The sequence below is a fragment of the Lepisosteus oculatus genome, chromosome 12, assembly GCF_040954835.1.
Source record: "Lepisosteus oculatus isolate fLepOcu1 chromosome 12, fLepOcu1.hap2, whole genome shotgun sequence".
In the NCBI taxonomy this organism is placed as follows: Eukaryota; Metazoa; Chordata; class Actinopteri; order Semionotiformes; family Lepisosteidae; genus Lepisosteus; species Lepisosteus oculatus.
Window position 1 is genome coordinate 12,657,709 of NC_090707.1, and position 13,148 is coordinate 12,670,856.

The 13,148-nt window shown below is 35.5% G+C and overlaps 1 protein-coding gene across 3 annotated transcripts in view; it reads right to left on the reverse strand.

Moving 5' to 3' along the window:
• Positions 1–13,148, reverse strand: part of LOC102699039 (coiled-coil domain-containing protein 148) — a 42,248-nt gene that overhangs the window by 10,929 nt on the left and 18,171 nt on the right. For all 3 annotated transcript variants that reach the window (XM_006636469.3, XM_015358753.2, XM_015358752.2), the window contains 2 exons: positions 10,350–10,556; positions 2,083–2,223 (listed from right to left, as the gene is read on the reverse strand). In XM_006636469.3, coding sequence (XP_006636532.3) covers positions 2,083–2,223; positions 10,350–10,556 — 348 coding nt within the window. The remainder of the gene's footprint in view (positions 1–2,082; positions 2,224–10,349; positions 10,557–13,148) is intronic.

Genomic DNA, 13,148 nt, shown 5'->3' on the forward strand with positions numbered 1-13,148 from the left:
CCATGTGTACCTGCCACGTTCCTGGCCAGAAACTAAAACAGGGTGCTGGGGTCACTTAAGATCACAACCTTGCTGGGAGCAAAGTCTGAACTGAACTATTTCTCCCCAAACATTTCCAATAACTGCCTAATAGGGACACTAATCTGGAGCTTAACCTGGCTGACAATGGACTCAAAGTATGATACACTGGATAGTAGGTTGCAAACCCTGGCATTCATTTGCATGCCATTTGCATTGGATGAGTTGGTTTGCTCCATTTTTTAAAGGAAATGACAGTGTCATCCCCAACTGCATCCTAGACAGCACTAGCGTCTAGTTTTTCTAGTTTTTTCATTTTCATTTTTCATCCCATATAAAAGTAACTGAGAGGGGACTGGATTTGCAGAAATTGGGACCGTTTGAAGGGAGGGTTCAGAAAAAAGATCTTGTGGATGGTCTAAACATCTGCGCTGCCTAAATTGATTATTTTAGACTCGTCTTATACAAGTTAATCCATCCGTCCATTCATTTTCTGGTATTTTATTCCAAAATACAGTGGTGGGGGTGCTGGAATCCTGGTAAGCAACAGCCACAAGACGAATACACCCTACACAGGACGCCAGTCCGTCACAGGGCAGACAAAGACACAAACACAAACACACAGCACATACACACACGTATACCAGTGACAATTTAGAGTCACCAGTCACTACATAGCACAGAGCATATGCGTATACTGTGGGAGGAAATCAGAGCACCAGGTGAAAATCCACAAGGCCAAGGGGAGAACCTACAATTACGATACTCTAATTGTTACGGAATTACGGAACTCTCCTTCTTGGGTCCTTGTGAGGCAGTGACTTAAGCTACCCCCACCACCCTGTAAAAATCATTTCAGTTTCTCGCCAGGAACACGGCAGGTACACATGGAAAATCTATTGCTGAGTTTAATTCCTATTTTCTCTCTGTTTTCTTTATTAGGTGTATGCTAAATCTTTTGATAATATGAACTGGAATGATATAATGATTATCTCTCACTAAAGAAAAAAATAGCCTTTGAAGAAAATATTCTGCTACATGCACTGCTATCATCCCCTAACAAGAATACAGAAATCAACTACATAAATGTTCTTGTAAATTCGGGGACAATCCCATCCACTATGATGCAAGAAGTTTATCAGTTCTTCATTATCTAATGCATCAGTCATGTAGTGTTGTCTGACTTAGAAAAATACTGATACTGTGCTTGGCCTTCTGATTACTCTGACAACTCCCCAAGAGACTATCTTAAAAACAAATTTGCAGTTTTCAGAGTTATCTATGAGATTATACCAAGATAACTAGAAACATGAGATTACATATAGACAAATCACTTCTCACTTCATTAATCTAAAATGCTTCAGTGTAACACTAGGTATAAGACAATGCATCTGGGCATCTATGGTATAATAATACCAATTCTGACCATGCAAAAGCAGATATAGTGAAACCTGTAGTTAGTAAACTAGCTAAAGTTTCATTGCCTGAAAGATAATGTAACAAATCTATTTCAACCTAAAAGCTGTCATTAATCAGCCTTCATATAACATTCACACGAGCCCTACAGTCATAATTTAATTAAAGAGTTTATAAACCAAAACATTTTTTGTGCCATCTGTCAGTGTGTCACAGGGAACAAGGGAAAAATAAAATTCCTCAAGACAAATACAGGTGAATATGAAATTACATCCCTCCTTCTATTTAGCACAAAGAAAACTTGACTATTAATTAAACTAAAAACATAGTGTACACAAAGGAAATAAAATACCATCTTTATTTAAACCAGCTGTACTTCATACTTCAATGGCTAAAACATTGCTTGCTGCACCTCCCATCCTTGCAAAATCTATCGCTGGAGACCTATACCCGCACACAAAATATGATGGCCCCTCCAGGTGATGCAGTAGGGCATTAAACAAAAAAGGCCTTTTACTTACTGTAAATGATACCTTACACCTAAAAACGCAGTTCTTGTAACAAGATATGGAACGAGTGGGGAAAAAACTGAACTTCTGTTTCATCTCATAATATCTCTCGTATTGAGTGGAATTGCTCAAGATTTACTTTCTCTTTTTGTAGATTTCTTCTGGCTTCATCTTTTTGTTGTTTTGCCCTCAGCCTGTCTTCTTCTTCTTCCTGTTTCCTAGCTGCTATGGCTCCTTCCAGCCTGGCGACTTCCTCCTGATGGGCACGCCACTGTCTAAGCTGGGGAGACAGCAGGGCAGTTGTCCGTCAGTAAAAAGCCGCGTTGCTCTTCCTCATCCCTCCATTTTCCTTTTCAGAAGGAAAAATGCCGAGAACGTTTTTACTGGCTTTAGAAATGCGACTGCAATTAAGAGTCACGCAGGAGCAAAGCTTTGACAACAGCTTTGAAGGCACTGAAGGAGCTGAAGTGGTCCAGTGAAGCCCAGATTGTTTTAGTGACTGGTCCCATTGGAAAGGGGGTGCTGTGTTGTAAAAAGCACAGACCCATGGGCCATGTCTAAGCCTTACACACATCTTTGTATGTTCGTTTGATAATTCCGCAATCCGCTCATACAAAACATTCAAATAGAATGCTAAGGGAATTTCTCTGTGGCAAAACAGTTATTTTCTTTTAAAAGCACATACTGTAAACATCAGTGAGGCATAACATGCATTTCACTGAAAAGCGTGCAGGTGACAGGACCATTAAGAATCAGGTTTCCACAGACTTTATCTACAGCTAGGATGGAAGCATCTTATCACAAATAGCTGTGCAGCATTATCAATAGAGAACAAGTGCTTTTGCAGATAGCTCAGGCCATCCCAAATTAAACACAACAACAGTTAATTCTGTCCCACTCTACTAAAGTGTAGCATATAGAACTCTATGAACCACATTTCCCCAAAAATATTTCATCAATACTTTGAAGAAAATTAAATTGTTCGTAGATCACTTAATTGGAGTCTTCTCAAGACAAAAAAAATGGTTTGCTAAAATAGGAATATAATATTTTTCTTGGTGAAACTGAAAATGCTGAAAGTGGAAAAGCAAATGGGAAATTAGCTCGTAAGATAATTAAAAAGCATTAAAAGCAAATAATATTATATCAGTCAATACGCCCAAACACATTACACATACAGTACATATGTAAGAGATAGATCATCTGAGATGTCTGGCATATTTGGTTTCATAATATCATTACTGATATGATTTTAATGCCCTTGATAATTTTAACTCCTACAATTGCCCAAGTTGCAAAAATATCCCCTGAACTGAACGACATTGTGAAAGATGCCCTTGTCATCAGAAACTCCCCAACACTATTTTCTAAAAGAGCTCAAGGGAAAATGTAACATTGCCTGCTTCCCATGAAGCAGCTCAATACTCTGCAGTTTATTATGGGCTTCAGTGGGCAAAACAAGCAGTGACATGTCAACATACCTTCCAATCATGCAGAGATTTTTTTTTGTTACAAGCTCTTATCAAAAAGCTGCTTAGGTGCAACCGGACAACTCAACTAAAAAATAAAACTAAGGACAAGGAAAAAAGAACTTGCACAATCTATTTTCAGGTAATTGAATGTTTGCCTTGACATTCCATTGATGTTGCCGTTTTGTACTTGAGTCTTACAAATTCCAAAAGCAAGATTCACAGTTGTGTAAATGACATTTACAATACACACTACATAGGTTTCAGGTCACAACCTCTCTCTTTTTGACACTTAAATCAGTGCAGTTTGAATCAAATCAAATCAGTGATATTCACATATTCATGAAGAATATATAACAGCAAAGTAACACAGAAAAGAGCTCATGGCCCTTATTTCAGTCTAATCAACTTTGTAAAAATCATACTATTAACATACAAATAACTGTAATATACAACACAATCAACAACTGACAAATATACAGTACCAGTTTATCATTCAAATTTAATTCAGATGTGGATTGCAATGAAAGTAATTAAAGTTCACCGATTTGTAGAATAAAATGTATATAATTTTTGTCTTGAGAAATACTTTAAATTCTTCCCAGAAAAGATCTTTCTAAAATGGTGGGAATTCCCACTTCTTGTGTTTCTGTTGTGACATTAGTGAGATCAGAAAAGTAATTGCACTCTTCCGACAATATGTAGATCATTTTTCCAATTTTACTTTTTCCCACAAATCCTGTAAAACCTAGATTATTTTTAGTAAAGTGTAAACATCAATACTATTTCTTTCACAAATAATACCTTACTATAGCCTTCACTCTCTGTTGACTGTTTTCTACAGTCTTTTGAAAGGCCAGACATTCTGGCGGCAAAAGACACAGAACATAAAATGAAACTAGTCAGCAGGATTAGCAGGAAAAGCCACATCTTCTGAAATCACATAATCAAACCTAATCTTCAACCTGGCTCAGAAACAGCAGCTTTCAGATAAATCTTCAAAACATTATATTCTGTAGACACTGGTACAAAATATTATTCTGATATTCTCTCAGGATTAAATATCTTATTAAATAGAACAAAACTATGCTACAAGGTGGTGGTGTTTTAAAATTAATGAGATACCTTTATGGATTTTAATAGGTTCTGTGTATGTTGTACTGAAGCTGCACTAATGAGAGTAGCAGTGGCATATGAAATCCTAAGGTACAATATCACTTTTGTTATAATTACAGAAGCATTGAGAATGCACAATCCTGTTCAACAACAACTGTGAAAGGCCAATGGAATGCACAGACATGGAAAACGTTTGAAGAGAAATTAGTTTTCAGGTTAAAATGTTACATATAAATACACTACATTCCTAATGAACTATTATGTCAAAAACTAAGATATATGGCAAAATAATAATTTTGACAGCCAATTCTAGCCAATCCATTATTTTGAACCTTGATTTATGCAAGAACATTAAACTTGTTTCCCTTGTCGTGGGACAAACGTATTGCTAGGTGTTTGGATTTGAAGTTGAATTAGGCCATGCACTCGAAGTCAAAATGCTTTGATTGGAACAAAGCACCTCTGAAACAAAGATGACCAATTTACAAGTTACTGCATTTTTGTGAATGGTTTTGAATGCCTGCTGGTGATAAAACTGTTCACAGAAAGCACTGTGGATTAGTGGCCACCCGCTGGCTCTAGGTTCAAATGTCTGGTGGCACATCGCTCTTGTGAAGTCACTTTGGATATATGTATCAACAAACTACATCAATAATAATAAAAGGGTAAAAATAATAAATAATTTATAATAAATAAATAAAATAATAATAAATAATAAAAGTTCATGTTATAGAATCAGTTTTCTTAAGTTTTTATGCGGCTTATTAGATCTACCATGTTTTTCAAAGTTTGTATAACACTACACCTTACTTCTATATGATTAAATGTGCACACTTCATGATTTAAAATCAATTAATGATTTTAAATATACTTTTCTATTACACTTAATTGTGCTATTAGCTTACCACAGCAATCATTCATAGGGATATATACCGCTCCTTAAATAAACTAAATTAAACTGATGTACAGTATTGTTGAATTATAAGATGTGCAGCAAAACAACAATTAGATGATGGATGCAGTATTCCTAAAATAGCGTTCAAACCTCAATCCTCCTATTAATTTAGTATTAATCTGCATGCAATCTGTCATCTGCCAAAATGTCAGTAAAATAACTGCACATGCATCTGTGGATACATGCTTGTTTGCCAAGCACCACAAAATAATTGTTTTAACAGTAAATGGTAAATCAAAACAGTTCTCTCAGAAACACAGAGGTTGGGTAGAAAAACAGGTACCATTGATCAATGCTAATGTAATCTTTGATCCAAATTTGATTTGATTTGTAGTTCCTTTCTCTTCATAGTATGGATGTAATTAATGTGCAGAGTAGTGACTAAAAAACTGCAGTTTCTTAAGCACTCTGATAACCCAAGGCAATAATTACACTATCAATCAAATTCTTCTCAGCTCCAGTAAGATAGGTTTGTCTTTTTGACAGGCACTGAAAATATGGAAGTCAAAATAAAATTACAATCAGGGTTTTGTGGGACGACAGGTGTATTTCAGTGGTGGGTCAGTTATCCCAATATACTTATTTATTTGAACATATTTTTTAAGGATGAATATTGAATGGTTTGATTTAATAAAATAATTTAGATTTAACTTATTTAATAGGATTCACTTCATTACATTCATTTTTATGCAGTGGTACCAAGACACAATCTTAAAACAGAAATCTCAAATGGTCTGATCACTTCCTAATGTGCCTTATACCATATTCTCCTGATATGAAGCAAACAAGCAAAAGAAATTGTCATTATAATAAGCTCATTACAGACCTAATACTGCATTAAAGGGATCTTTCAGGGAATATGTTAACTGAATGAAAGGCAAACAGTAAAACAGCTTAAGCACTTAACAAGGTTAATGATTCAGATGAAACCACGCTTAGCATATTTTGAAAGATCTCTGGTTCTCTAGATAATGAAGAAGTTATTACAATTTCCCCTTTCCTTTCAGTCAAGAAGAAAGAAAGATATGGGGCAAAAACTGCTTTTCATCTGACCAATTAATCAGCAGGCACACTGATGCCTACATCATTAACACGGTTTCTGTGAAAACATTAATGTGCAAAAAGTACTTCATTGCATGAAAACTCACTGTCACATTTAAAGTGCCATGGATGAGAAAACTTGTATCTGGAGATAAGATCCATCTCCCTATTTCAATCATTTTGTAAGAGGATTTCCACAGAACATCCACCATTCTATAACATGCAGAATTCGAACTGTAAAAAACAACTGATAAGAAACTGTTCCAGTCGTAAATCCTTTAGCCGGAAATGTCAGAAAAGACAGAAGAGCAGCTGCCCCTTCTGATCTGCAAGTGAAATTTCAAAGACGCTTCTCGATTAATGTGATGTTACACTGTGCTGATGATGGCTATTATCTCCCTCGTTGGGGGGTCCATAAAAGGCGTTTAATAACTTCCTCTTCATTATGCTCAAAATGAACTATTTCAAGTGTGATTGTGCATAAGTGTTCCTTGAAACAAATGTGAAAGTTTATTGCTGTAAATGTTCCAATCATAACATGACTATGCCATTTGTAATTTTAACAGCTTTGTTATGTAGAAAAATGAAAATATGCTGCTACATTAAATTAGATTAGCATTTCTCTGAAATATTAAATGTATTTATGCTGATAATCTGTGAAAGTTATACAGTGCTGGAAATACATTCTGTTTTTGCTATAACACCTAGTAAATTGTTGCTAAATATCTTTTTTCCTCCTTCCGGCCTCAACGTTATGCCAAGACTGGAACTGTTGTTTAAGATTAATGGAGGCCAATGGGACAGTTAATCCAACAGAACTGTCAGCTTCAAGACCTTCTATGACTCATATTTTACACTCTTCTCTGACAGTCATCAACCTGCAGTTTTTTGTTGGTTGACTTTAGTGTTCTTTTCTGCAGCGGTAGTCAAATGATTTTTTCACATATACCAGAAACAAAACATCACAGACATGGGTTAAGCAAAGTTTTCCAATAGGACACCTGAACATGGTTAATGTGTAACCGTTCGTACACTGCAGCTAGATATTTTAAATTCCTACCCACTGAAAAAACTATTTACCTATAACTTTCTCCCTCCTTCTCAAATGATTTGCTCTTTCAGTCTTGATGTTCAAGGCTTTACACTAAATTTTATACCCAGCACAATATTTAAATTGCCTGTACAGTATTCAAATGTGCGTATACACAATAGCTCATCAAATCCATGGAGCTATACAAGATAAAGATGTGGCAGCTGTAAACTATTATCTAAATGCTTTAATTCTGTGTAACCATGGTGATATTTTGGCCTTTGGTTTATAAAAACACAACAAGACCCAAAAAGCCTTTAAAGGATTTTAACCACTGGAATAAAATAAAAATGTATTTCAAATAACTATGTTTCTTATAAAATCTAAAGATATAATACACTATGGTAATGCAATGGCCTTTTTATTATTTTTAATTCTGCATTATATAGAACACAGAGAAAAGTGCAGAGGCGGATAGAGAGACTTAGAGGAATAACATGCATAATGTGCATGGCAGCACCACATACAGGGATTATAAAATGCTTAAGGATTATCGCAATGTGGTACTTTGTTATTATTTTATAGGGAATGTATTTCAGGAGTATCAAACATATTCCAATCATGATTCCATTTTTTGATACAAGGTTGTCACCGTGCATCAATAACAAAAGTTATACATTCCTGCAGCTTTTTGTAGTATATTAACATTTTCAGTGATATTTTATATTATTCACTTTATATGATGCACATTTGGCTGTTAACAAAAGCTTCACAATGTTGCCCGTTTCTGAAGACATTTTTACAAAAGACATATGAAAACACAAAACAAAACTCACATCTTCTAAGTTTTCATTGATTGTGGTTTAGACATAAAAAGCACTGTCACGAGAAAGTAAATTAAACAAGAGGTTACCAACACATGCAGTCCATTTGCCTTAACCAGAAAATGGTTTGCCCTGTTTTGTATTAAGTAGCAACAGGGGTGGATTTCAAAACCAAATCAAGCTGTACAGTCAGATTGGGCTGGAACAGACGGGTCAGTGATACTTTTTGTTTGGCAAAGGAATGTTTTTAGATAACCTGACACAGAAGAGCCCTAAGGGATTTTTCTGGAAAACACTAGTATTTATTTTAATATAACAGAAACCTTTTTTTTTGCATTAAGTCTCTTTCAGTTGCAATATTAATAATACTAAACTACAATAGTGCAGTAATAGTACACTAAATTATTCAGTAGGTCATGAATAAGAATACATGCTCAGACTCTTAATAACCTGAACATTATTAGAAAGGCAAGTAAAGAAACCATTTAGCCCCCTTCAACTCATTTAGTTTTCAATTTTTCTATAGTCCTACAATATAACAGTATTATTTGCACTGAGAAGAAATTCCCCAAATAATGAAGCCATCTTCTCTGTGGCAGACACCATGTGACAACTGACACTAAAAACCCTTGGGAAAAATCATTGCTTACCCTTAAGGTGAGGAAAAAGCAAGCTGATATTGATTTTACAGTAAATGTATAAGCAATTGCTTATTGAGAGGAACCAGTGGGTGCCGAACAGCCAGCTGTGGATAAAACAAGTTTCAGAGCAACAGGATCTAGAAAAAGCATCTCCTTTTTATTGGAAAGTACCACATTTATATGGAAAAAATGACATTGATCTGAAAAGTAATTTTCTAAACATAGCTTTTAGAAAATAACTCAAAGATTTCCAACACAGGTTTTTTAGAACACTGTCTAAAATTTGCAACTTCATTTACTAATGGAATTTCTTTCACATTATCAGTTGGACAAAAGGTTTTCTAATATACAAGTGAAAATCTACAGAATTTAACCTGTTAATTTGCATTCAGCACTGCACATAAAGAGAAGGTATTTAGTATATAGCTAAATGATTTCAATTAAGATCAAGAAAAAATATTGAAAACATACAAGAAATATTTTTGATAAAACTTTAAATATTGTAAATGTGGAAGAGATGATGCAAAATACTATACTTAAAAAGGAAAGACAGTCTCAAAGGTGTAAGAACCACCTTAGTTTTTGGACATGATTCTGTAAATGTCACATACCTTTAATTGAACTTATTTCTTATTCATGTCCATGCAAGTGTCTGAAGAAAATTAAAAAAATATATGTTTTATGAAATCTGAGATTTTACAACAATTGCATGGCACATGAACAGACTAGCCAATTGATAGGCAAGAACAATTCTGTATCTGCCCCAGATAAGGCTCATGCCCTATGCCAAGCCTGAAATGAGACCTCTGTTGCAAAACCAACAGCACAGGCAATGCTGCAAGACTGGCTGACTAAATTGCAGTCACTTTCACAGACATTAAAGAGAAGACATCAAACCTCAGAGTAAGTATTATTTTGTAAATGAAAGCAAACTATAAGGAGTCACTGTGCAAATACATATAAATAACATCAAACTCTGTGGAATAATAAAAGCAAAACTGAAATACCCAATTATCTTAATTAGCAGCTGTCTACTACTTTTCAAAAGCCCACAGCTACTTAAAAAGTAACAGACCAAACCCACATACTATTTTAGAATAGCTAAAAAACCCCAGGTTTCATGCAACACTTCACCTTGCATAGAAATGACTGAGATGCAATGCAAACTCCTAAAATAGAAAAAAACATAATTAAATAAAATTACAGCTTTTTTATTCTTTTTCCTACAGGATGCCAAAAGCAATTTACCTGGGAAAAGCAATGGCACTGGAATTAGCAAAACAAGTTAGAGCGTGTAACAAGTTGTAACCATGTCCTCCCGATAACTTACCTTTTCTTTTAGTTCAGCACAAACTTTCTGTTGGTGCCTCCGATCCATCCTGAGTGCCACCTCTTCATCGTAGGTAGAGCACGCTTCTTCCAGGGTCATTACTGCCTTCATGAGCAGGTCTGTGCGGTCTCTGGTCCAGCCCTGCAGCACTGCTTTCTTCTGCTCCACAGTGAAGCGATACCAGTCCCAGTGCCTCTCGTGATCACTCTGCATCAAAACACACCGTTACTGTTCATACCTGCGCTGTCATCTGCCAGTCTCATTAAACCAAACGTTCCACACCACACTATAACCCTTATTATGCTTTGAGCTAAATCATTGCATTTAATAACTTAAAAACCACAGTAATCAGTGCTCGTCTCCTTCAGCATAGCTCCACTAAGGCTATTCATTATAATGTCAGCATATCTGTACTGGATGCTGTCTGGGGGCATTTGATGTCTCCAGTCTAATGGTGATTAACTAAATGGATAAAAATATCAAATGGCTAAATATCTTTATTGAAAATAAGATAATTAGACATATGTGTTCTTTAAATAGTTGCAAACCAAGAGACTTATTGTAATTTGGAGGATGTCTAGGTGGTCACTTATAGTGTCTGATATTTGCATGGCAAATTTGAATAATTTCAACTTATTATTAAAGTAGTCCTATCACCCCGACTGCAGTTCACATGAAAGCACAGAAGACCTGCACAGCTTTTAGCTCCTGTGCAGTATGCCTCTAAGGAAAATCACACTGTTGCTGTAATGTACTGTATACGTGTTGCAGTAGATGGTACTCTTCCCTTTGAACCAAAATAAGCAAGTACCCCAAACCCAATCCAATATGGTAATAAAAGTGATTGCGTTGTAGAAGGTATTGTTTCACAAGCATTAAACTGATATCCTGGTCACACATTGGACACAAGGGATCGTTTGATCTTGTCTCAAGTATAGGTGTGTTCAGCTCCACCATGGCTGAGTTCACATTACAGATTTTTGGCCTCGGTAACTTCTTCTACATGGAATGAGAATTAGGTTTGTTCCCAGGCCCACTGCCCTTTCAAGATGTTCTCATAGCCCTGGGGAGACTTTGTTTCAGTCTGTGACTTTCGTGTCAGCTGGGACTCTGCTAGGAAGCACTTAGAGATTTTTGACTGTGACGAAAGGCATTTTATCAAATAAAGAGACACTTTTCAACCCCTCCTAAGATGATTCCTTTATTTTTTATTTAGTTTGGCATTTTTATATGTAGGAAACAATCTGTATTAAATCTTCCTAAAATTCTGAATTTAATATTTTCTTTTTTGTGTGTGTATTTTACATCAGCAGGGGGCGCACTTTATTATTTTACCCCATATCTCATTTCGGCTGAATAATAAAAAAAAAAAAACTACTTTTTTGAAGAATCGATTTCAGTCTTTTTATGATGTTTCAGCCACGACAGGCTTAACAAATCATGAGTCATTCTGGCACGAATGACTTTTGAAATATACCACTCAATGGGCTCCTTCAAGTTTACCAGAGAGACCCCTGGGCTGCTTGATATGTATGATATTTAATTTTAAAACACTGGTCTACTTTTACATTCACTTCATTTTCTGTGCCATTTATCTGGACTTAGTGAACACATTATTGGAAAAAAGAATAAATAAAGACATATAAGACATTCCAAACTATTTCAGATGCCAGAGACGACATATTAACTCTGAAGTGTTAGCTGTCTTGTACATACAAACCTGTTTGTCAACACTTTGGAATCAAAGCCTTGGATTTGCATTTTAATTAAATACAAAGTGCTCGTGTGTGGCAGAAGAAGGGAGTATTAGTAGTGGTCGGTTCTGATAAGACTGATAATTGCTAAGGTCAAAGAGAATTTACGGGTAATTACTGGAAATGGTCACAGAATATTGGTTGTGTACGCATTCTGGTATGATTAATCTTGGTTTAGTATGGGAGGTCACTCCTGTTAGTTACGGGTTCAGCTCTTCATCGTCATTAAATCGTCTGTTTCCTCTGTTTCTTGGGGGGGGGGGCATTTAGAGTTTAAAAAATAAACATTCTTGCCAAGAAACCACAGCTAATGTGTAGAATGTGTAGGGACCAAGCAGAGGACCAATTCATCACATTTTATCCAAAAGTTGAATAAATACAGATTACTAAAACAGATGTTACCACTATTCAACACATCCATTAAGCAATCTTTTACAAAACTAAGACGCTATTTTATCAGGTGGACATGCAGAAGCTTTCAGACATGAATAAAGACAGCGAAAAACAGCAGTGCCATACTGTATATGCTTTGGTAGGGTCTTAGTAAGATTCATGGGGATTTAAGGCCATTTCCAAACAATGTGAAGAACTACAGCACATTACAAAAACTGCATTCAGCACTGGTTAAAATAGACTTCTCTACATTAAAAGGATTTACAGTATATACTTTTAAATCTAGACAGCTATTGCATTTCCTGTGTTCGCATTGCAATAATGTGTTTTACTTGTTCTCACTGCTGCTTGCAGAATTCAGTACTGGCTCTATAGAATTTACTATACTGTACACTGTAACACAACTGGGTTCTTTCCCAACAAGCCTTCTCAAAATGAAACCTTGAAACAATATATAACAGAGCTGAATGACACTATAGACTCCAAGAACATTTACCTACAAAGCAGTATATGTCAAGTAACACATATATAAATAAACTACTAAACAATGTAACTTTTTAAAAATTTTTACTTGACTTCAATGTAGCACATTGTCCAATCCATCCATTTTCTCACCGATTTATCCAATATACAGTAGGGTCGTAGGGCAGTA